This window comes from Haliotis asinina, chromosome 2, assembly GCF_037392515.1.
Source record: "Haliotis asinina isolate JCU_RB_2024 chromosome 2, JCU_Hal_asi_v2, whole genome shotgun sequence".
Classification (NCBI taxonomy): Eukaryota; Metazoa; Mollusca; class Gastropoda; order Lepetellida; family Haliotidae; genus Haliotis; species Haliotis asinina.
The window spans coordinates 20177677-20205214 of NC_090281.1; the positions used below are offsets into that span (position 1 = coordinate 20177677).

Genomic DNA, 27538 nt, shown 5'->3' on the forward strand with positions numbered 1-27538 from the left:
CTAGGACGAGCACCTCGTAGCTCCTTGATTGTTATTAGGTTGGATGTTTCTGGTTTCTCTATGAGGGTTGGGTGATTACGTTATTGATTTAACAAAGAGACTTGTTAGATAATAGGCCTTGCCTTGTGAACTATACCCATAACTTACCCGGGTCAGGGTCCAAGTTTGAATTCTTGATCTGTGTTTCTGAACGGTATCAGTAGCTCACCTAAACCAATATGGATACTAGTTTTGTGTTTCTTAACTTTGTTTCTTTTTGATAGGCCTCAGTTCGTACCCATGCCCCAGCTCCCCGAGTCAGAGGAAAGGTTTTTTAAACATTTTATTACTGTGGAGGTTGATACTCCATATGGATCCAGTGGGTGTTGTTATGTTATTCACTCTTACAAAAAGGACACCTCGTAGGTAGCAGCATCACAACACAACTCACACACTCTCGCATGCTCACTCACTCACTCACTCAAATGGATCCAATAGTTTCTAAAACAATGTTTCAGTGTTTGTCTGTGTGTTGGATATGAGGAAAACTAAGTGATGAAGGTAATTACTGTGTTAAGATAGAAACTGTTTAATGTCTGACATGCTGCTAGTCAGTGTGTAAAATATTAACGATGCACACCTGTGTTTCTTGGTTAGTGTCAGTTGCTTTAGCCTATTGATTTTGTTCAGGGTGGGTTTGCTGTGTTCTCATTGTCCCCCGTCGCAACACGGAGCAGGGGACTATGTATTCAGTGGCATACGTATGCCATACATACTTAAGTACCTGATTCAGGATTAAGGTCCTGATTCTTGTAAACGCGATATCTCATTAACTACTCTACCCAAAATCTTCAAATTTGGTGACAACCTATATTGGGGGATTAGACAGATACCAGTTAGTTTTGGTGATGTTGAGCTTATTTTCAAGGTCACCATGACACTTTGGCCACTTTTCAGATTCCTGTTCACGCGATATCTCATGAACTATTGTACCCAATATCTTCAAATTTGATGACCAGTTTTGGTGACAGGTCAGTATTATCAATATTTCATTGTTCTTTTGCGGCCATTGCCATATTTGTGGCAAACACTTGTTTTATAATGAGTCTGAAATTATAAATCTTCAAATGATTTCAGTAAACAATAGTTAGAAAATGGTATAGATAAAATTGATAAATTAATCTTGTTTGTGAAGTGAAAGATTTCTAACTGATTTTTAAATGAAAATTTCTTGGGGATTTGACTTATCTATTTTGTATTTCTGTAAAAGGGCTGTTCAGTTTGCGGTATGCCTCCTGCCAATACTGTGACAAGATGTGACTTGTAGTTCTGTGTCCATGACAGATCTAGAGAAGGGGATGAAGCACAGACCGAGTGGCTCTAAACCAGGAGTTTGACAAATGTAGAACTTGAAGCCTTTTTCCATAAAACTAATGTATGTAAGTTTTACAATGAATTACAAAATGAGGGGTGCCACAGTTTCTGGCTGTTATGAAGAGTATCAAATGATTGCCCATTGATCAGATGATCACCTATAAATCAGTGAATTGCCCAATGATCAGATGATGTATTAATCAGAGGATCACCCATTGATCAGATGATCACCTATAAATAAGTGGATCTCCCAATGATCAGATGATCCCATGTTGATCAGAAGGTTGCACATTAGTTAGGTGACCATCTAACATTAGTTATGAGATCATCATCCATTAATCCATTAATCAGAGAATCACACAGATTAGATGATTATACTTTAAAGATCACCCTTTAATTAGACAATCACCCATTAATCAGAGGATCTTCCATTAAATAGATGATCACCCATTAAGCAGATGATGACCTATTAATAAGATGATCATACATTAAAGGTGACCAGTGAATTAGACAATCACCCATTAATCGAGGATCTTCCATTGAATAGATGATCACCCGTTAAGCAGATGATGACCTATTAATAAGATGATCATACATTAAAGGTGACCAATGAATTAGACAATCACCCATTAATCGAGGATCTTCCATTAAATAGATGATCACCCGTTAAGCAGATGATGACCTATTAATAAGATGATCATACATTAAAGGTGACCAATGAATTAGACAATCACCCATTAATCGAGGATCTTCCATTAAATAGATGATCACCCGTTAAGCAGATGATGACCTATTAATAAGATGATCATACATTAAAGGTGACCAATGAATTAGACAATCACCCATTAATCGAGGATCTTCCATTAAATAGATGATCACCCGTTAAGCAGATGATGACCTATTAATAAGATGATCATACATTAAAGGTGACCAATGAATTAGACAATCACCCATTAATCGAGGATCTTCCATTAAATAGATGATCACCCGTTAAGCAGATGATGACCTATTAATAAGATGATCATACATTAAAGGTGACCAATGAATTAGACAATCACCCATTAATCGAGGATCTTCCATTAAATAGATGATCACCCGTTAAGCAGATGATGACCTATTAATAAGATGATCATACATTAAAGGTGACCAATGAATTAGACAATCACCCATTAATCAGAGGATCTTCCATTAAATAGATGATCACCCATTAAGCAGATGATGACCTATTAATAAGATGATCATACATTAAAGGTGACCAATGAATTAGACAATCACCCATTAATCGAGGATCTTCCATTAAATAGATGATCACCCATTAAGCAGATGATGACCTATTAATAAGATGATCATACATTAAAGGTGACCAATGAATTAGACAATCACCCATTAATCAGAGGATCTTCCATTAAATAGATGATCACCCATTAAGCAGATGATGACCTATTAATAAGATGATCATACATTAAAGGTGACCAGTGAATTAGACAATCACCCATTAATCAGAGGATCTTCCATTAAATAGATGATCACCCATTAAGCAGATGATGACCTATTAATAAGATGATCATACATTAAAGGTGACCAATGAATTAGACAATCACCCATTAATCAGAGGATCTTCCATTAAATAGATGATCACCCATTAAGCAGATGATGACCTATTAATAAGATGATCATACATTAAAGGTGACCAATGAATTAGACAATCACCCATTAATCGAGGATCTTCCATTAAATAGATGATCACCCATTAAGCAGATGATGACCTATTAATAAGATGATCATACATTAAAGGTGACCAGTGAATTAGACAATCACCCATTAATCGAGGATCTTCCATTGAATACATGTTCACCCACTGATGAGCCCAGTTTGTTTGGTTCGGGTGCCTGGACTGTTCCTCCGTAGATTTTTTGACAACAATCATAAGGAAAAAGCATGTGAAGGTGAGCTCCATGATTTTATATCAGCTCCTTTATAACAGTAGAGTGTAAACTGCTCATGAACATGCAAAACATCACAAAAAGTCTCTGTAGCAGAAAACATTTCCTAATAAACGTACAGACACATTTAAGCACATCATCAAGATTCATTGATTCATCGGTAATAGGTAGCCATCAGCTTGTCATCGTAAAAATGCGGCATGACAGCACTACACAGAAACACCACTGGATTTAAATAAATGATCCGGGAAGTGAAAAGCCATTAGACATTATAAACTGATGTTTGGTGTGCTGTCACAACTCCCAGCACCAAATGTCCCTTCTCTATAAAACTGACAGTTTTGATGCAAAAGCTTTCGGATCATATCCAATCAACCCTAGTGTTTTGCCAGGATGTTTTATCACCAACATTACATGTTGTCAGTATTTTTGTGCATTTTGTGTGTAATTTCACGTAATAGTGTCTAGAGCATTTTGAGTTTGGTTCTTGTTGAATTTGTTTTGATGTTTTCTGAACATGCCACATTGTTAGCCTATAATTTGTAAGTGTGTCTTTGTTTCTCATTGTTTGATTAGCATTCTAAAAGCTGTGAGTCAATAATGAAGCATACATCGTCATGGATACAAGTTTTTGGTTATTGCAAAGGATGACGTTTTGATGTAGATTCTTACAATTATTACCATTCTTATTGTTTCTGTTAGGGAGTGACAGGTGTGTCACAAAAGAGGTTTTTTTAAAATATATTATACTCAGACTTTGTGTCAATAGATTTCTGTCACTACCAGTGTCAGTGGTAACTTAGTGTTTACTATGTCTTTGCACTTACCCATGATTATGCGGGTTAGAATATTGATCTTAAGTAACCCATGCTTGTTGCAAGAGTGGTCAGATTCGCTGACTTGGTTGCCACATGGATGTGACTTGCACAAACTGATGCTAATCTTGTTGATCACTGGATTGTCTGGTTCAGTCTTCATTTTGTGCTCCTATAATCCTGGAATATTACTGAGTGTGGTGTAAAACTAAACTCACTCACTCACTTATGGCGCCAACATTGGGATCCTTAATTTTGTGTCTGGGTACAGTAACTGATGTTGACCAAAACTGGCACATCTTGAGCTGGAATGTACTGTTCGAATATTCAACATCATATAACCTGAGTAATATCAGTGTGAAATGTGATTTAGTGTGAATGGTTTTATGCCATCTTTAGCAATATTCCAGCAATATTCATGGGACACCAGAAATGACTATGCATTGTACCCGTGTGGGGAATTGAACCTGGCTTTTAAGTATGATGAGCGAACATTTTAACCACTAGGGTACCCAGTACCACCCCGAATTCCTAGTAATTCCACATTATTAATTCTTTGATATCTTAAATGATGTATTTAGGGAGAAGTCTTCTCTTTGATAATAATGTTGATGACTCCATGCACACCACATCCCGAAGGCTGGAGTAGGAACTACACATTCATATCCAAGATGATATATTATAGGGAATATGACATTGTCCACAGGTTGTTTCCCAGGTCCTGTCCTATATCTCTATATCTTTAACGTCTTTTGTCATCATTACTGATGGATATATTTTGTTATGGAAATAGCATCTTGTGAACCTAAAGTAGAAAATGTTGTATGGGCAGCTTTTCTTGTGTTTAAGTGTATTTTTTTAAAAATCTTACAATTTTTTTTGTTTTTGTACAAATGTCTTAATCATTGTGTCTTTGGTGGAGAATTGTTTTATCATTGTGACTAAATACATGTTGAGAAAGCAGACATCTTCGGAACATATTTTTTTACATTTGACCATCATGTTTTCTTCAGTCAGTTCAACCTTGGACTTGATGTCACTTTGAAACAGCATCCACCAACAAACCATACTGATATAGGCCACACAGGACAACCCAAAGTGAAGGCCATTCTTTAGTGATGTCATCAAGATGTCATAGCCAATGGTGTGCATTATGAGCTTAGGTCGCAAAGGTTGTGAGACTTTTAGCCTTATACAGTCATGCCCCATTTATCTGAACACTTGTGTTTTTCTTTAAATCATCCAGACAAATGAATCTCTGGATATCAGAATCACGGACCACATATACATGTACAAAGAAACGTAGAAAGAAACGAACATAATAGGCCTCGGACGTAATCTGTATTGATTGATAACACATCAACAAGTACTTGTTGCTTCAACTTCATTTTCCTGCTCGATACACTATGTCCAGACTTATACGGTGTTAACCAGCCATGAGTAGAAGCGAAGTCTGTGATACCCATGCTATTACCTGAAGTATGTGCATTTTCAATCAACATTTTGTCGTTGGTGGCCAAATTGACATGCCTCAAAATTAACTCAGTGTCACCTTGATAATTACAGGTAGTTAATCTTCTCACACTTCAAAGACTGCAATCTTCTTTCATGTTAGGGCACACAAGGAGAGTTGGTATTTGCGTGTGTGAACATACTGACAAGTGCTCAGCCATCTGGATATATGCAACAAAAATACATATAATTTAGCGTTTTGTATGTGAAAATGACCATCCAAATTTTACAACATTATGAGTTCATTTTATGGAATTTTCGTGTGGAAAGTGAGTTTTCTGGATATATGAGGTTCAGATAAACGGGGCGCGACTGTAGTACATAACAGACATCTTGGGTTACCTGGGGTAATGATGAGCAGGATATCCTAAGTATGGAAAAGGCATGATAAATATTCTTCTTATTATTATGGCACACAATCAAGATTTCACAATCATCAAGCCAATCATTATACCATTGTGTTGATGCAACTGACTTAAGTCTGTGGTACGGGAAGGGTGTTACAACTGTCTTGTCACAAGGATCACTTTGTAGGGGATAGATGTTCATGATAACTCTTCATTTTGTTGGCTCTCATGACTAGCAAGCATGACATGGATGGGAAAGGATCTCTTCTAAAATATCCCTCTTTTGTTATGTATTCCCCTTTACCTTAGGAAGATCTCTTCAGATAGAGCTGTTTATATGAGAAAGTTTTAAAAATTGTTAAAGAAGAACCTGACTTATTTACAGCTGTGGTCTATTGTGTACCGAATCTTTTAAAGAAGGGGTATGATGTTGAAACTCTATGATAGAGAAAGCAGAAAACAAAACAGTTGATACCAAATGAAACAGTGACCCGAGTTATTTCCCTTTATCAAGTACTACTTGTAATAAACTACAAGGCAAATTGTTGCATGAGAATTTTGATATTTGTGTTATGAGAGTGAGATAGTATAAAATGGCACAACTAACTGTAATAGTTGTCGCCTTTTCAGAATTTCTCATGTCATTTGTGAACTAATGTAGTAGATATATATCATAAAATATCCCCGAATGATTTAATGTGTGACTTCTTGAATGCTTTTACTGTAGATTGATAGGGTATACGCCAGCATTGGATTTGTGACCTTGAACTTGTTAAATATAGATTGTGTGACATTCCCACCAACTAAGTTTTAAAAAAAGGGTTAATAAATTTATGTTTAATTTTTGGTTTATGTTTCTCACCATGAAGAAGTTTCTTTTGCTGTCATTCACTGTTGTCAAATTCTGTGGGAAAAATACCTGAAGTGTAGGTGACCAAAGACCATGATATGGATGTGTTGTTGATAACTGTTATGCAGCAATATCTGTTTGGCAACCAGTAGAGAAAGGAATATGATGATCACACAAATGTTCCCAGTGGTCCGCTACACTCAGCTCGTTCAGCTTGGAAGGTGACAGCTTCTGTATCAGGGGATGCATTATGCCAGCAACTGATGGTTGATGGTGGTCAATCATTGCTGTAGGTCATGTTATTATTGTAGGCGTTGTGTCTGTGTTACCATCACTTGCTCCCTTTAGGAGTAAAGGGGAACCTTCATCTACTGTCATTTGGAGTATAATGGTGTGAGTAGCATGTTTATCTGACCTTGACCTACCATGTGTCGACGGGTCAGTGGTTCTTCAGACTTTGGTGTGAATGTGCAATGTTTTTTACAGAGTGCTCAAATGTGTACTTTGGCTTACATTTTCTCTGTAAAGAACAGATTCTAATATTTAGGGATTTGAATCCCATGAAATTTTCGATCTCACACTGTCAGAGTCTGGCCCTAATTCAAACTCCCAGAGTTGCATTTCTCTGTAACGTACAGATTCTAGTATTTTGGGGTTTGAATCCCTTTAAATTTTCGATCCCACAATGTGAGAATCTGGGACTATGGGAGCTGGTGGTGATTAAGTGCCTGCCTGAGAGTGTAGGTCCGAATCCTGGATGAGACAAAACCCAAAAAGTATTTGAATCTGTGCTTTACAGACAAGTGTTAGACTTTGGTATGTATTGCTAGATTTTGGATCTGAAGGTGCGTATGGCAACTATGTCAACAGAGATTTCTCTTTTTTATATTTTTATTTTCCCTTTATAACTGGTTTTGGTTAAGATGCCAGTAACATTTTCAAAGTCTCCAGTTGAAAAGTTAATGTTTTCAAAGTCTCCAGGCTTTCAATGACTGTAGTCTAGATGCTAGGTCCTTTATCCAAGTCTTTTTTCACTCACTGTGCCATTCTGGTTGAGGTGCTTGAACTTTTGTCAAACTTAGACGTACGGCTGGTGTAATTGTTTGAAAGTTTCTCTTGTACAGAAGGAAGGATTGATGGCAGAACACGTTGACTGGCAGCTGGTGGGAAGGACAGTTAAACATGTCTGTTCTGGTGGCAATGACAGTTATCAGAGAAGAAGCATCCCCAAGACAATACACAAGCAACTAAAGGCTACTTCATTTCGCAGTCATTATCCCGCCAGACTCAAGGACACATCAGCAGACGTAAAACACAAACTTGAGCTCCAAAGAAGCCAATTTGAAGACAGCAGACTACAATGGTGCTCACATATGCCACATAATATTTAAGAAAACAAGCGAAGGAGATGACTGTTGAGTTGTTAAAAGACCATGAATGTGTCTGCTGGGTAAATGAGTGTCTGTGGAGGGATCGTTCTTGGATATCTGGTTATCATAATAAGCCTAATTGAAGGCAAAAGTTCCAAACTGTTGGAACCATCAAGTATACATTTACTACCACTTTCATGAAGGTCTAGACTGTCATTTGCATGTTATTTGCTCTAATGAGAATAAACAGGCCCGGAATATCATGTTTGCATAGAGATGACATGAAATGGAAGTTAAACAAGTTTGAGATTATTTCTCAGATGTTGTGATGTAGTCCTGCTTGTGCAAGTACTACCGTATGTTTTTGTTATGATATCGCCTGTAAAGACGTCATTGTCAGGTTATTATGGATAAACCTCTCAAACAAAGACTCTCTCAATGTTTTGATACTTCTAGTGCTGACGAACAGAGAGTGTGACAAGTTGTCTGTCACACAGTCCCTGAACCACATTTTTTAATCCTGCCCTTTCTGGTGAGCTGAATCCTAACTAGAGCAAGTCTAGATTTCCTGAGGTTTAAAATCCCTCATACCATTTGGTTTCTCTTCAGTTTAAAGAAATTATTGTATTGTTTTAAGTCCTAAGTCTGTTAGCTGAGTTTGTGAATTCAACAAATTGCAGTCTAACTCATCCAGGCACAAATGGCCAATATTTCTTAAAATTGTAAATATTTAAATATGCTCTTTTTGTCAGTCAATATTGGGTGTTCATGTAGAAAACAGATGATAAACAGGTAATGAATTTGATAAAGTTTGTTATGAAATTGCATAAAGAAGCTTCAAAACCATTTCCATAGAAACTAAAAACTCTGCTAAAGTGAACCATGAGCTTGTAAATAATTGAACAAATATGATAAACAAGTGGTAAACTTAATGAAACTGCTGATCAAATGGTTAAAACAACAAATGAAGCTGATAAAATAATTACCTCTAAAAAGCAAGTGATCAAATTAAATAAGCAAATAATTGGTAAAATAAGTAATGAAACAGAGTATACATGTAAATACATTGAAAAACAAAACCCCAAATATTTCAATTGGCCTGATCTATAGGTTAGTCTTCACTGCTCATACCTAAGAGGTTTCATGAGGGGATGTTTGGCTTCACCATGTGAAAATCTTTGGATGCCTTCCACATTTTTCTCTGATGTCTCCAGCTTTTGAAACAAAGAGTGTTTTTGTCGCTAGACCATGTCTTTTAACTGACATAGATGTTCAGCAGTCAATCTTCTGCAAGCTTAGATGTTATGTTTATTTAGTTTAAAAGCCTTTTAAGGTTCACTGTGTTTAATAAACATTAAACAAGACAGTGTCTAATTTGACACTGACACAGTTTCAGACAAAAAGCTTTTGTCATCTTTCTATCTTTTGTTGTCATTCTCTTGAGAACTATTTTTATTAAACTCATAAAGGTTATGTCCAAGTTGATGATAGACACTCAGATGACTTGTCCTTCAAGATACATACTGTCATGTGTCCGAATGACGGACATCGGCTCCCTGGTAGTTGTACTGGTTCAAGCATTTGTTTGCTGACAATTTGATTGGCACAAAAGGTGACAGTGTATGGATGTCAGTTTTTTATATTCTGAGGAACATGATGTTTGGGAGTGAAAATGAAGAAGCTGCCATCTGTAAATGCTCACCTTTAATGTGTATCACATCTTAATGACATTCAAATTTTTGTTTGACAGATTATTGTGAAGATGATGAAGCTAGGTACTATTGTTATTCTTCTACCTGCAGACATGGCTGCATGTGCAGTGGAGCATCTGACCTTGAGTCAGAGGCTGTGATTTGAATTGTATGGGATCTAAGGATTTCATGGCCACTACATTGGCTGTTCTGAATTTTGCTTATATTATAATTTTACTTTATTAAATCCCATTTTGTTTCCTTCAATCAAATCATTTTCCACCCTTGATTTATAGTTTTAAATTTTCAGTTCCTAGTTTCACATGTGACCATATAAGATGGATGAATTACATTATGGCAGAACTTAACCGCTTGTAATAACCTGACTGTAATCTAAATAATCTGAATATAAGGAATAAGCCCCATGACCTCAAACAACCTTGTCGTCATTCACGGGGCTGATCAGGTTCATAATTTAATAGGTAGAGGAAGATAAGTAACAGGATGAGTAGTAATCATACAGTTCATCCTTAATTACCTCATCAGTTAACTTGTATCCCAAAGTGAGCTGAATTTGACTTTCCGGTGATTTCGGCAATTGCATTTGCTCGTGCTATATCAGGGGAGTACATGCTCGATTATAGTGCACAAGTGGTTTCATTGGTGGGGCGGATGTAGTCACTGTCTTGAGAAGTTATATTGACAATGGAAATCTGGAACTTAAGTTATTATGAAAAGCAAACAAACATCAATATTATTTGCCAGAGATCAGGTTAAAACCACTTCTCATGCAAAATCAGTTGGCTTCATATAAAAAATAGATAGCAAGCAAAACCTTGTGATATTCAGTATATAAATAGGAAGTCACGTGATCACAACAGTCCCTTGTAGTGTGAGGCGAAAAGCATAGCTCTTCGTCGAAAACCCATACAAAGTCTGCGGATGTGGTGAGGGGCAACAGTTTCGCCGATACAATGTCATCAATGCTGCTTTGGTAGGAAACACTTGATCATGTGTATGAAGCAGGCAGCACTGGATCACATGATACCTACACAAGATGTAGGAAAGAAACAGGATATGTCAGTCACAAATAATGCTGTAATATAAGCTCTGAGGCAGCAGAATTCCACCTAACTTCAGATCTAAATCAGGAAGCAAAAGTATCAGGTTTCAGAAGTTTTGTTTCAAACTGACTGAGTCCAAATACTAAAATACACTGACGTATAATAAAATAACAAAGTCATGTTGTCAAGCATCATCCATCATCTGTTTCTAGCCATCTCAATCATATTAAGCAAGATTCAAATCTGAACAGTGCCATTGTTATGACTGAATTCCTCAGGCGTAAGTACAGAGAATAACTGAATTACATTTTTGAGCCCAGTTTGCCACATATTACAAAAGATTGAATATTCTTTTTCAGTGTGTTTCCATGAAAGAGTAAAAGTCAACTAGCTGCAGACCATTAAATAATAATATTCCACAAAACCGAAGGGAGTTACTTCTATTAGTATTCTGGGAAAGCGTCTTCTTTGTATTCTCTGAGCGAGTCCATGCATTGCTGTTTTGGTGGAATCAGTAAAAAATATATAGGGCAAAATATAGGTATTTAGAACTTGCACTAGTGCAACCTGAAACTGCTAAATGCAACCTCTTCTGTATATCAACTTGCACTAGTGCAACCTGGAACTGCTAAGTGCAACCTCTTCTGTATATCAACTTGCACTAGTGCAACCTGGAACTGCTAAATCCAACCTCTTCTGTATATCAACTTGCACTAGTGCAACCTGAAACTGCTAAGTGCAACCTCTTCTGTATATCAACTTGCACTAGTGCAACCTGAAACTGCTAAGTGCAACCTCTCCTGTATATCAACTTGCACTAGTGCAACCTGAAACTGCTCAATGCAACCTCTTCTGTATATCAACTTGCACTAGTGCAACCTGAAACTGCTAAATGCAACCTCTTCTGTATATCAACTTGCACTGATGCAACCTGGAACTGCTAAATGCAACCTCTTCTGTATATCAACTTGCACTAGTGCAACATGAAACTGCTAAGTGCAACCTCTCCTGTATATCAACTTGCACTAGTGCAACCTGAAACTGCTGAATGCAACCTCTTCTGTATATCAACTTGCTCTAGTGCAACCTGAAACTGCTAAATGTAACCTCTTCTGTATATCAACTTGCACCCAGTGCAAAGAACACAGTCTTCTGCTTGAAAACTATGATGAGAAACTGACTTGTGACCCTGAGTATTGTACTAACAAAGACTGAAGGACTTTATGTTGATGAAAGTTTAGGAAGTAAGATAACTACAGATTTCTTCTGCTGTAATACTGTTCTGCATGTCTTGACCAAAACTCAAGCATTTCACCTGATTTTACATTAAGCAGCAGATGCAACCTGTTTTTGTTTGGTGCAACACAGTAGCTGCCTAAGGTTGCACTAGGTTGCACTAGGTACAAGTAGGTTTCATGTCCATAAATCAGTCCTGATACATAAATCAAAATCTTCCCATGCGATTAAGTGAAATGTACGATGCATAGTGATGTTTCAAAATGACGTGTCCTGTGTTTTTAAGATGATATTGACCTTGCTGCAGTCTTTGTCATGAAATACAACCAATAATGATTATTATGATTTTTGGGGGGTGAATTTTTTTAATTTTAAAAGTACATAGGCCTCCATATTCCTCATTCAGTTTATGCATCTTTGGATAACCATATGTTGAAACAAAGTATCAACCAATGACATTTGTTTCTACTGACGTAGAACTCAATGATAGAACTGGAGTAAACAGGCTTGAGGCAAAAACATCCTCCACGTAGCATATATTACCAGACTTAGATAAGCCAATCTCACAGATAACGTGATCCCTAACTTGACCCTTAAAATCAGCATCAGAATGGTATGTTTTGTACATAAGTCGATCCCTTGCAATGAGGCCCTAATCATGGCCAACTCAGAACACAAGCCATAGATAAGCTGACATCCTTCAGCAGGCTCCTCTGTTTCGGTCTTCAAAATATATGGTAACTAGTTTGCAAAATGTCTATCACAAGACTCCCCTTGAGTATAGGACCTTGTTCCAGTCTTGGGATGGCTAGAAGCATGCGATATTGCTGTTTTCTTGTCCCACTGTTGATGTACTGCAACCTTCGCCCGGAAAGATTTGGTGTGAACTCAAGGATGTACATATTCATGAGCTATCTAATCCTGCCTTGATTGTCTCGCTGGTTTTGAACCTCTAGAATGCAAATGTTGTATGGGATACCATCTGACGAGACTGGAATAAACATACATGCTGATTTACTAGTGATAGAGTTCCACATTATGAAAACATGATGGCATTAAATGGTGAGATTCGATGCTTTTGGTGGTACCTCAGCCCTCGGTGGCATATGTAGGAGCTACCCAGAGATAGACAAGATTTGGAAAGGATTTCAGCTACATCTATGTCATGTTGGAATGAGGCTTTCTCATGTATTAGCCCATACATATATGGATTGTCATTGAGATAGGACCAAAATAAGACCGCTTTTTGCAAATATGTTTATCCAGTGGGAATTCTAGGAATAGATCAGGAGGTCAGAATAATTTGGAACATTGTCAGTAGAGGTTGCTTTTATCTCCGCCTATGTTGATTCTAGGTGAGAATTTGTCTTACATCAAACTTTGTGTATGCTTTTTGGGATTCGATTTCAGACCAGCTATATGGCAACCACGCATATCTTTTTGTTGTAATCCTTAATAAGCATCCTGTGCTTTCTGGTCAGAATATGGTCCCCGATACCAATGTTTGTCTTCCTGTTGTATTTCTTTGTGAGAGTTTGGGTCACAGATTCCAAAGAGGTTTTCCTGTTGGGATGTTGGTCAGAAGATCCAGTCCTAGATCCCAATTCTTATTCAGAATAAGATTCCAGAAGAATGTTACAATTCCCAATTTTGACTTACTCTTTATGTTCTTTTGTTTTGTCTAGGACCCTTATTCTTGAAATGTTCGTAGGACTGAAAATTCTTATCTTTGATCGTAGTCAATGTGTTAAGAATTGACATAAGACGTTTGTAGGGCTGCAAGTGGTTAGAGAATAGCTAGCATGTTTACTTGTCTTTGCACCTGTTTTCATGGATATTTGACATTATGGTTAATGGGAGATGTTTATGATTATGGCTATGATTCATAAACACGTGAGACTTGGGAATGAGTATTGTCACTTATATTTAAAGCAATCATACATCAACTCCTCACTGATATGATTCTGTTACAGTGCCTGTGGTATCCAACACCTACAGCGAGGAGGGAACCACCACTTTGGTCTGTTCGAGTCCTTCTGGTTCGTGGTGGTGACATTTTCCACGGTGGGCTACGGTGACGTCTATCCTGACATTTGGCCGAGTCAGCTCTTCATGTTGTTGATGATCTGTGTGGCCCTCTTCATCCTGCCCACACAAGTAAGTATAAGTGATTTAGTGTGTAACAGACCAGTAGTAGGTGAAAATACCGGTTAATGCCATGTTTTCGTATGTCACATTTGCTGAATAACAGATTTTACACACACTCTTTACCTCAGTTGTATTCCCCACAATGGAAGAAGGAGGATAACATGATTTGTTCAAATGCCTGTGACATTATCCACATATGTACGATAATATGCTCTCAAATTAGCTGAATTGACCCAAGAGTATATGAGCTAATGACAAAAATAATATTACAATCTGTGACCTGCTTTTGTCATTATAATACCATTGGATGGATGGTTGCTCATGCTATTGATCTCTTAACAGATTAACTGGCAGAGGAGATCAGGTATCCTCAACTTCTTCTGAGTAGACCTGTGAAGATCTGGGTTAGAATTGATCTTCTGTAACACCTGCTTGTTGTAAGAGCTGGCTAATGGGATTGGGTGGTCAGACTCACTGACATGCTTGACACATATGATTGGTTCCCAAATGCGAAGATTGTCTGGTCCAGTTATTTACAGACCACTGCCATATAGCTGGAATATTGCTGAGAGTGGCATGAAACTAAAACACTCACTCACTCTTAAGAGTAGTGTGTAGAAATATGCTGATGGAATTCAGGCAATAGTTTCAATATTATCTTATCTTGTGGCAATATTGTGTAAATTCAGTTGAATGCACATGTGGAACAGTCACTCCATAGTCTGCCCATGGAAAATATTGAAAATGAGGTTGCCATCCAACAGGACTCTTGAGTACAGATTTATTTGGCCACATTGACAACAAACATTATAAATCATAGATTTTGTTGATTCTTCTGATGGCACAATATGAACATCTTTCTAGTAAAATGTCAGCTTAGCTTTTGAATGCTGACATCTTGTGTACATAAGTTCTTAAACCCAAATATGAACATCTTATCGGCACAGACAGTGCTGAAATAAGGGAAGCAAAGCAAAGCATAATGATTAACGTTTTCATGCATAGAGAAATAAGCATGAAATCGTTATTGACAAGTCATAAATGACCTGTCAATCATGAAGAAAATGATCAATATTTTGATATGATGGACGTCATGGGTTTTCAGTGGCTTTCCTCAATAACAAAAGTGTCCAAGAGTCTTCAGGTTCCATGGAAACTATTTGGATGTGGGGCTGTCTTTTGTCTATAAGAGGCTGTTTTTTCTCCAGCTCTTGAAGTTCAATACTCTTTACTGCTGTTCCAACACTGAACATTAACGGAGATGACTTTTGAAATATTGATCGGTGATTTTTCTTGAAAAGGAATAATGTGAGATGAAAGAAATAGTGCAATGTGAGACCACTTCATATTATATTGCTTTGGAGTTATTCCATACATTAATTCTTAAGTCCTGTTCAAATAGCCTCCTGCTCTGATTCAGGGATGGTAGGGTAGCATAGTGGTTCATCACACTGAAGAACCAGGTTCAATTCCCCACATTGGTGCAATGTGTGAAGCCCATTTCTGGTGTCACCCGCCATGATAAGGAAGAATAATGCTAAAAGTGGCATAAAACCATACTCACTCTTATTTAGCATGGCATAATAATCTCTGATAGAATCCTAAAAACTGGTTCTGTGGTTGATGGATTTCATGTTAAGTGTTGTGGAAATAATCAAAGTCAGGCAGCTTGTGACATTTTGACAAACTGTTTCTTGAAGGATATTGAATGGAAGGAACTTGTTTCTGTGATTAAAGTAACTGGCACACATTTGAACAGACTTATTGACATAGTCGATTCATTGAATGAGATATTTACACATACACTGACATACAAGAAAATACACAATTGATGTTTGTTTTTTTTAGTCAGTGCAATTACTTTGAAAAGTGCTTTTATTGTGATGTGCATCACAGATATTGTACCCAATGTTCCGCACTCAGTGTAGATAGTCCTAAGTACTAGTTGTGTACTCAATTGTACAGACCCATGAATGTCTGAGTTAGAACTATTTGCCTTCAGTAGCCCATGCTTGTGATTAGAGGCGACTAATAGGATCAGATGGTCAGACTCGCTGACTTGGTTGACACATGTCATCGGTTCTCAATTGCATCGATCATTGGATTTTTTTATCCAGATCCCATTGTTTACAAACCGCCACAATGCTCAGTTATTTAAAGACCATACCATATAGTTGGAATATTGCCAAGTACAGTGTAAAACTAACCTCACTCACTCTCTAAAGTTTCCAGACCTACTCTATCATGTGAAATATAACACAGTGGAATTAACTTTTTCCAAGAGACAAATATGCAAAATGAAGTAATTTTCAAAACAAACATTCATGTTACAAAACAAAATTTTACATCCTGGCTGACAGTGCTAGAGAATACCCAGTCTTGATTATCCAGTTATCAGACTATATTATTCTTGTTTTATCCATTAGGCACAGAATGATGAATAGCTGTGAAAATTAATGAGTATATGAATACAGCACTGCAAATCACTCATTACACCAGGTATTTGTGAAAGTGTATATGTCCCTGCAGTACTGATAACATCAATCACTCCCACAAACCATCCATGATGATCCAGGTTAGAATGGGTCATCAACAATCCATGCTTATAGTATTAAAATTTGGTAGTCAGACTCCCTGACATGGTTGACACATATCTTGGTATCCCAACTGTTTGGTACAGATGTGATGATTTACAGACTTCCACCACATGGTTGGAATATAAGATGAGGCCAGTGTTAAACAACAAACAAACAAACAAACAAACAAACAAACAAACAAATTTGTTTGTTATAAGGATAGTACCAATGTGTGAAATAAGCCAAAAACCCAGCCAGACATCACGGCTGGTAACTTCAAGATATTACCAGCCCAAAATGGCTTTAACCAGAGCATACTCCAAGAATTCACTCAGATGTATGAAACATCTAAAATTTGCATCAGACCGTCAGGCTGGCTAGCTGTATATTTAGCCCATCCATCAGAAATTTAGCCCGTCTCAGATGGTCAGACAGGCCATATTTCATAAACTGATAGTACAGATCTGTGATGAAACAGTCTTGTCTCACAGAATGTCCAAAAGATCAAAAAGCTATCCTAAACATAGCATGTTTTAACCATGCTCTCATATTGCAACATATCATATGCCAAAGCTTGCAAGTTACAGAGAGGAAACCCTGTGAAGTGGAGGAACCTGTCTCACATGTTCCATAGCAATATTGCAAATGGTTCTGTAATGACCTTCATGATGCCTCAAATTCTGATTGCATGACAGGCCTGTGTGACAAGTACATGAAGTCAATAACTCATTACAAACATCACAAAATAAATGAATCAGTTGCTATTGCTTTTTCAACATTGATCTTAAATTGACCTGTCACCCACATGCAGTAACAGCAGACGCAGTGTGTTAGTCAAGTGGTTGAGCGTTAACTCATCAGACCAGAGATCTTGGTTTAATTCCCACATTGGTACTATGTGTGAAGCCTATTTCTGGTGTTCCCTGTCGTGATATTGCTGGAATATTGCTGAAAGAGACATAAAACCTAACTCACTCACTCAGTACCAGTAAGATGCCAAGATGTATGTGCATAACATTTTCGCTTGATAAGCAGATTTGAAGGTTGTGATTGTAAATATTTTCCTCGTAATAGACATTGTATTTTCTGCCTTCATTGCTAGAAGAGAAAGACTCTGGAGCCAGGGTACCAGTGTGTAATTTATACTGATTACTTTTGGCTACGATTATGATCTAAGTTGAAAAACATTAACAAGCTGCAGAGAGTTGTTTCTAAATATATTGTTTTAGTAGCAGAAGCTCAGATTTTTATGCACAAAACAAAAGTATATACTGGTACTGCATTCACAGACACTTTCACACATATATACTGAGAGAAACAAATAGATCACAGGAAAAACCAAGCATTACTTTAATGTTTCCTAGTTTTTATCACCAGCTTTGAATAGCACTGTGGTGATGTGAATACTGGAAAATAGTGAAGGAACGCTCGAATTTTCCTGTGATCCTTTATTTGCATCTCTCAGTATATTATGACAAGATATTTTATCTCATTGATCTGATGCACTGTTAATAATATATACATATGAAAAAATATATTCTCATCAAACAAAGAGATACACATCATCCACTTTGTATGAAAATTATTCATGGGCCTCCCGCTGTAATGACTAGAATTTACAATAACATATCTGATAAATCTCTTCTTAAAAACATAAAACATAACTGAGAGTCAGAAATCGTCTATATATAAATACTTCATTGATTATTGATGTGGGTTTTCTGTTACTTTATCTAAAATATGTCATTATTTTAACATTTTGACATTCAACATACTGGATGAGTTATTTTTGAGGTATTTTTCTCTCTCATTAAAAGCTAAATCTTTTAGTTTCCTGGTCCAGTGAATGTTGGGTGTTTGTAGTTGGTGAGCAGTTGAGTACTGGATGAGCTGTAAAATACAAACAAGGTAAAGCATTTTAGAGATGGAAATAGACTCTCAGATCAATGGACCTGATGCTGATTTATCTTTCATTTCATGTTTTTTTCTCTGTGTGATTTTAAATCACTGTTCATTTTCCGAGTCATTTATCATGTTTGATGCTGGCATCATTAGGCTGGCAGTCAGTGAGATTAATGCGAGTCCTGATTGCGACTGGATAAAATTAATCATTAGAAATCTCTTCTGTACAACTCAAACAATTGAAAAGTCTTCCATCTTGTTATTCAGTCTTATGGATAGTATTTTTAAACACACAAAAAAGTACTGATGTTTTCTAATTGATCCTAATATTTTGTATGATTATGACTTTCAAATAAATCTTTCAATTTTTTGTTGTATTTTTGAGGTTATAAAATTGAAATTGACTGAAGTGGTGTAAAGATTTTGCATTTTTTGCTTTTTTTTGTTTGTTTTTAATTGGCTCTTCAGATACCACTGAAAAAGATTTACAAATGAGCCAGTAAAAGTTGTTTTTTAACAACAATCAGACTACCAGATACCAACTAGTGATGATGTTCATTGCTCTGGTTTTAAACAAATCAAATGGTGAAAAGTGTGAGAAAATTCAAAATTCAAAAAGAGACATGTTAAATGACTTACCGGATCAGTTATGAGTGAGTGAGTTGTGTTTAATGCAGGCGTCTTGGTTTAAAACAAGGACGAGTGAGTTTTGTTTAACTCTGCCTACAGAAGTATTCCATCTATATGGCAGTGGTCTGTTTGGACCAGACAATCCAATGATCAACAGCATGAGCATCGATCTATGCAGTTGGTGACCAGTGACATGTTTTGTCTATCAAAACAGCGAACCTGACCAGCCAATCCTGTTAGTCAGCTGATACCACAAGCATGGGTTACTGAAAATCAATTTTAACCTTGATATTCAAGGGTTATTCCTGGAAGCTCTAGGTTGGCTGTTGATCGTGACCTTTCATATGGAGATTAGCATGACCTACTGTAACAACATACAACTGAGTGTACACAAGTGGTTAATTTGGGATTATTTACACTGAGTGCAGAACGTTTGGGTACTGCCCACTCAATCCCATCAGTCACTTTTTACGTCAAGCATGGTTAATAAAGACCAATTCTAGCCGTGATCTTCACAGGTCGTAATAGAAAAGGAAACATGCTACAGGTCTCAGAGATAACCACTTTGCTAAAAGTGACAGGCATAGATATGGTGGAGACACACCTAGAAATTCAGTCATAGGTTCCTGGCATGCCTAAGGGAAGCAACTCTGATCAGTGAATTGTGCCTCATGTTGAAACTGGGCCACCCATTAATGCAGATCAACCATGTAGAAATGGCGTAGTTAAGCATCGGTTGAGTTAGTGACAGCGTGAGTGAGTGTGTATGGTCCTACTCTGCTTTTAGCAGTATTCCAACAATATCACATCGGAGGGACACCAGAAATAGGCTTCACATATTGTACCCATGTGGGGAATCAAACCCGGATCTTTGGCGTGACGAACTAATGCTGTAAGCACAAGGCCACCCTATCTCCCCTAAGCTTCATTTGAAGCAAGTAGGATACACTGCAAATACGTAAATTAGAAGAGGGTTGCAGTGTTTCTTATCAATACCCAAGTGAGAGAGGGTTGTTTTAACAAACTGTCTGATCAAACATTTGAAGAACTTGTGGAATGTTTATTGTAAATGTGGGGAAAGTCAGTTTGCCTGGCATATCATTGATATTGATCATTACGTATCCAGAATTGTGTATGTCCCTTTAAAGTCTACAATATGTTCAAAGAAAGAAAACCCCAAAGAAATGTGAAGTGAGCAGTGATCAACTCATTTAAACATTGATTTAGTTATTTTCCCTTCTTCATAAGAGTCATTGTCAGAAAGCACTTCCAGACTGGCTTGTTGAATGGCTATTGGATGTTCCTGAAACAGACGTTTGCAAGTTGGTGCTTGTCATAGTGGGCCTATTTCCTCTTGATGAATAACAGTCGACAATGTGGACTTGTCTGCAGTGTCATGTCCTAAAGCAAGCAAAACACATTGAATGTTGAAGGATTAAGTTGTGTGTGTTTAGCATGATTGGTATCGACTGTTGAAGCAGAGCCAGCAGTGATAGAGCCTATTTGACGGACCATGATCGCAGCGTGGGAGAGCTGACTATAGAGTTACAGATGGCATTTGAGAAATGATCGAGGCAATAACATGTGATATATATTTGAGAAAATCAATAAAAACATGATGTGTTTTGTTTTGGTCTCAGTACTTCCAGGCATTGAGGCTGATGTATGTTTTGTACTTGTTCTGTCATTCATGGAGGTTGATGTTTAGACTTGGTAACATCAGGCACAGACTTTGATGTTTAGGCCTTGTTCTGTCAGGCTTGGAGGTTGATGTTTAGTCCTTGTTTTGTCAGGTATGGAGGTTGTTGTTTAGTCCTGGTACTGTCAGGTATGAAGGTTGCTGTTTAGTCCTTGTTCTGTCAGGCATGGAGGTTGATGTTTAGTCCTTATTCTGTCAGGTATGGAGGTTGATGTTTAGTCCATATACTGTTAGGCGTGGAGATTGATGTTTAGACTTGGTAACATCAGGCACAGACTTTGATGTTTAGGCCTTGTTCTGTCAGGTATGGAGGTTGTTGTTTAGTCCTGGTACTGTCAGGTATGAAGGTTGCTGTTTAGTCCTTGTTCTGTCAGGCATGGAGGTTGATGTTTAGTCCTTATTCTGTCAGGTATGGAGGTTGATGTTTAGTCCATATACTGTTAGGCGTGGAGATTGATGTTTAGACTTGGTAACATCAGGCACAGACTTTGATGTTTAGGCCTTGTTCTGTCAGGTATGGAGGTTGTTGTTTAGTCCTGGTACTGTCAGGTATGAAGGTTGCTGTTTAGTCCTTGTTCTGTCAGGCATGGAGGTTGATGTTTAGTCTTTGTACTGTCAGGTATGGAGGTTGAAGTTTGGTCCTTGTACTGCCAGGTAAGGAGGTTGATGTTTGTTCATGGAGGAAACAGGTCAAAACATTCACAAATGCCTTTTTTCATTATCCAACATAATGCATCTATTTTGTCAATTGTGTTCTTGTTTGTGGAGAATAGGAATAAGTGCATTTCATTACTTTCCTGAGCTGTCTGCAGGACTTTTGAATGGTAACTGAGATGATGCAATATAGCCACATCCCTTTGGCAACAGTTGTCAGATTGTGTTTGTTGTTTAATGTCACCCTCGGCAGTATTCCATCCTCATGAATATTCAAGTATAGAACAGACAATCCAGTAACTGACATCCCTGATCTTTGATCTACGCAGAGGGTTCACAATGACATGTATCAACCAAGGCAATTAGTCTGATGACCCAATCATGTCTTCACCTCGTACAAGAAACATGGGTCCCTGAATATACCATTGTTCAGAATTTGAATGGTGCAACTATTTGATAGTAAATAGTGTAACTATTTGATAGTGATTTGCGTAACTATTTAATAGTGAATAAAATCTGTAGCTCTTAATTTGAGAGTGAATAGTGTAACAGTTTGAGAGTGAATTCTGTAACTATTTGAGAGTGAATAGTGTAACTTTTTCAAGGTGAATACTGTAACTATTTGAGGATGAATGATGTAACTATTTATTAGAAGGTCAAATATAGACAAGATGGAAATTTGTTGAGAATGCCTTTTCAAAGAACACACTACAGACATGTTTATGTCACCATCTCTATATATCTCTATATATCTGTGTGAAAGTTGTCTGTTTTATTTGATTTTCCTACAGATGTAGTAGATTATTGAATGATGTTATAAACTGAAATGTGGAAGATCAGAAATACATACATTAATCTCTTTGATGTAAATTCACTTGGGAAATTTGTCTATCAAATACTGATAACAGTATAATTTGGAAATCATATATATTTCAAATAGGTTTTATGTTGAAAATGTGTTGCTGATAAGTTTTATGAAACTGATAATGTTCTATATTCCATCAACATTGTATGAGAATGACCAAATTCTTTTGAATGTACATTCGAAAGTGGGTCAAACCATTTTTTTTTTCAGTAAACAATGACAAACTGACATTATGTCCTGAAATAAGTTCAGTTATTGCTATGAGAATTAATGACTGCAGAAACAAATGTTTGTTTGTTTGTTCAAAGACACATTTATCAATACTCTATTTGTATGATGGCACTCTGTGTATGAGAATCTAGACCACATGAAAGAGTGAGTGAGTGAGTTACTTTTGCGCTGCACTCAGCAATATTCCAGCTATATGGTGGCGGTCTGTAAATAATCGAGTCTTGACCAAACAGCCTAGTGATCAACATCATGAGCATCAGCCTGCATGATTGGGAACGGATGACATGTGTCAACCAAGTCACCAAGCCTGACCACCTCATCCTGTTAGTCACCACTTTCGACAAGCATGGGTTGCTGAAGACTTTCACAGATCACCTCAGGAAAGACTATGGTAGTGATAATCCACTGATTGAAATTTTCTAACACACCTGTGGGTGAGAAACCCATACGATAAAATTAGTGTCAGAGGTATGTGTGAGATTAATTTCCCAACCTGTGATTTGCTATGCAGAGTATGATGATTATTATGATGATTACTTTCCTGATTGAAATTTTCTGAGACACCTGTGGGTGAGAAACCCATATGATAAAATTGGTGTCAGAGGTATGCGTGAGATTAATTTCCCAACCTGTGATTGGCTGTTCAGATTATGATGATTATAATGATTACTTTCCTGATTGAAATTCAGTGATAAGTTGCTCATGCCTCAGTCGAACAAAAACCAATTAATCATACCATTGTACCTACCTGCTATTTTCTGCAATTGTAATGGAAACAGGTACTGATGCAATCAAACACTCATGCAATATATGTAACGATACAAATTTAATTTGTTTATTTATTATTCCCTTTTTTATTTCAATTTAAGAATGTAGTCATGAACTCAGCCATGATGCACAATAATACCTGTGTCAACAAATATCTGAATATCTGAATGTGAGAGATAAAGGTCGTTGATCCTTTTGAATAAGTAACATGTACAACACTGGTACTTTCACTGAAGACATGTGACAAGTATTTTATGTCATCTTGCCAAAATACCTGACATGATAATGTAAGTGCCTGTCCATCGTTAGATTGATTTGCCTTGTGGTTCTTGATAACCTGATGAAGGGAACATTTTTCACTGATAAACACAATGTTTCTTTCAATATAGATCCATTTTGCTCTCTGAGATACCATGTGATTATTCCTACTGGAACAAATTGCCTCATGACAAATCAGAACCCAAACACGCTTAGTGAAATGATGTATAAACGATGAAACGTTTGCAAGGGTGCAAGGGTTCATGAAAGCAAGCGCTGACACAATTTCTTTTGAATCAATTCCACATCTACATCACTGGTAGACACAAACCACTGCTCAAAATATTTCACCAACACTTTTTATGCAAATTTCATGTCTCAGGAACATGCAGGGTGTCATCAACTCACATTTCATCCTCACAACACAGTAACATCAGCAATGTTCCCGGTGGCAGTTTTGATCTCCAGCCAAGCAAAAAACTGTGATGAAGAAGAGTAGCGAAACTCAGCGTTGTCACATTCAAGCACACAGGTTACATTTAATTTCAGACACTCAATATTTTTCACTCTCATCTATGGGGAAACACTGAATGTATATTTTACACAAGTTCAGAAGCCAAGTGTCAAAGATATCCACCTGATTAGGTCCGCACATATCAAAACAATATCCCGATGATGAAAAATACAGTGGAAGCCCTCTAAACCAGCAACCCTCCAATCCGTCATGCTGTCAGTGTTTGCACTAGAATTTGGTCCAGGCAGAAGCTTGTTGAATTTATGATCATTTACTGCTATGATCTTCACTACTGTGGCATCAGACTATTCTGTATTTTGGCATATAAAAGACTGCCCAGTTGACTATTTGTACAGTACCGGTAATTAAAGCTAAACCGGCATCTGGTATCTCAAGTTTCCTGTAAATTGGCTAATTGTCTGAGTACCTTGCTAAAGCTCTTTGATGTTGCCTGATTAAAGGAGTATGGATGAGGATGAGGCCTATAGGTAGGTAAGGTGCATAGGTGAGTGGCACATGTCACTTGTATTATGAATTAATTGTTGTCACTGTGTCAAGATGGCTAGATCAGTCAAGCAGTCAAGCTAGATTGATGAATATTAAGAATATGATGACTATCAACACATTGTTTAGTCGTATTTTATGGCACACAGAAGATCATTCTCACTTTGAAAAGGGAAAGGTTCTCCAAACTGGCACATCCTCTATACCAACATTTTTCATCACTTTTAGATGGCTTCCACGGTATATCAAAACTCAATGAGTAACACAAGCATACCAAACCATTACAATGATGTCACATTCTCAATAATTATATTGTTCCGCTTGATAAAATCATCTACGTCTACAAAACAACAACATTGTTGATGTTCTAAAGAGTTTTTTTAGATTCTTAGATTTCTTGATCTTATCCAGTTTGTTGTACCTTGATAATGCACAGATGTTGTAGAGAACTTTTTGTGGAGAACTAAACATCATGGTCACCTTGTGGATGAATAGATATAGGTAGACAAGTGACGCCACTTGTTCATTAGTGTTGTGTGATATTTTGGGAATTCGGTATGAAAACATGAAATTTTGTGTAGCAGAAAAGACAGATTTCTGTCCTTATGTCTGTCAGACATGTCATTATCTTCACCCATCTCTCTAAATGTATCTGATGAGGGAAAGCAACGCTTTGTGAGATAAATAATATGTGACAGACACTTGTGTTGTAACCTCGACACAGTAATGACCCTCTCCTTTGGAATCAGATGGGAATCAAGTGATGAATACATGGATGTGGTAAAGCTACCATGCCAGTTCATGAGTGGGTGAGTGACTTTTATGCTGAACTCATCAATATTACTGCTATATGGCACCAGTCTGTAAGTAATCAAGTCTGGACCAGACAATCCATTGATCAACAACATGAGCATCGATCTGCACAACTGGGAACTGATGACGTGTCAACCAAGTCAGCAAGCCTGACCACCTGATCCCATTAGTCGTCTCTCACGTCTCTATTCTACCACGGGACCTTCATGGGTCGAGTGAGTGTCTTACATTGCTTGGGGACAGGGGACACCAGAAATGGGCTTCACACTTTGTACCCAAGTGTGGATTCAAACTGGATCTTCAGCATGACAATAGAATGCTTTTACCACAAGGCTACACCACCACCGTGATCCCTCACCCCATTTACAGTGAGAATGAATTATGCTTTAAATGGCATTCAAATGTTGATCAGTGCTCATGATACTTTCAACTGTTTTGCTTGGTTCAGTCTTAAATTCAGTAAGGTTGCTGTCATATAGCTGGAATATTGTAGAGTGTGTTACTAAACACCAGACACATACAGTAACTAGCCTCATGGAGCACAATAGTGAAGTAGTTATAGTGTCTATCACAACGACGGCCCTGGTTCGATCTTTGGTGGAGACCTAGATTTCGTGAGCACATTTGCATAGTATCTTTGGACAAGATACTAAGATCCACATTGTCTCAGTTCACCTAGCTGTAAAAGTGGGTACCCATGAGGATGCACTTATAATTCAAGTGATTATTTCAACATGCAGCATGACTGTATGATCCTCAGGGAGTTGAAAAAGTAATGGATAGTTTGATGGTGGTTTATGCCAGGGGCTTAAATAATGGTTGTAGCAGAGTGAGCAGGTAATGTGCCTGGATATTACTATTACCATTACCATCACCATTATGATTACAATTACCATTATTATTACTATTACCATTACCGTTACTGTTACTATTACTATTACTATTACTATTACTACTACTGTTACTGTTATTAGTACCATTACTATTGCCATAGCCATTACTATTACTATTACTGTTACTATTACTATTACTATTACTATTACTATTACTATTACTACACACATTCCAAATAACCTACATTCACAGCTTGCTTACTGTTCAGTTGGAGATTGTGCAAAAGAACTTTGGCAATCATTGCTCGGATACTTAATCTGACATGAAGAAATCGAACTGTGTGTGACTGGAATACGCTATTGTGGAATAAAACTTCCATTTCACAGTTTTAACGAGTTAATCATTACTATGATTTAGGAAGAAAGATGTAATTATGTTCGTAGTTAGCTTGAAATCCTTGCAATTATTGAAGTCTGTGATGAATGCTCCATGAAAGAACCTTTCTGAAAAGAAGCTACAAGGACATTTTGTGCGTTTTGTATGTATGACATTCAGATTCAGTTTCAAGCAAGTCATCACAAAGCAACAATCTTCATGCTCCTTGTTAATATTGATTGAAAACTGCCCTGTTATTCCGTCATTCTGATGAACGATTTGATTGATGCCCTGGTTCATCATTAAAGGACAAGCAATGTTGTCTTCTCCTTCCTGTTTCTATTTTTTTCTGATTTTTATGCATCAGGTTTTCCTAGTCTCTGTCAGTCTTGAGCTGTTCTGCTTTAGCTGTATTTTCAGTATAGGTAAATGTTTAGGGTGCTGTTGTACAAAACAACATCAGCGCTAAGACTACCTTAAGTCTGTGTTAAGGTATGAGAGATACTGTCACCTTAGCAATAGGATCGTCTTGTAGAATGGCACCCAGGCGTCAGCTGCTGACACTTGGTGGGCAGGATTATCAGGT

At 37.3% G+C, this 27538-nt stretch overlaps 1 protein-coding gene across 1 annotated transcript in view; it reads left to right on the top strand.

The window, feature by feature from the left end:
- The window catches only part of LOC137273373 (potassium channel subfamily T member 2-like), a 155815-nt gene that overhangs the window by 82642 nt on the left and 45635 nt on the right, over window positions 1-27538 (top strand). The window contains exon 9 of the mRNA XM_067805994.1: window positions 14155-14338. Within this exon, the coding sequence (XP_067662095.1) occupies window positions 14155-14338 (184 nt within the window). The remainder of the gene's footprint in view (window positions 1-14154; window positions 14339-27538) is intronic.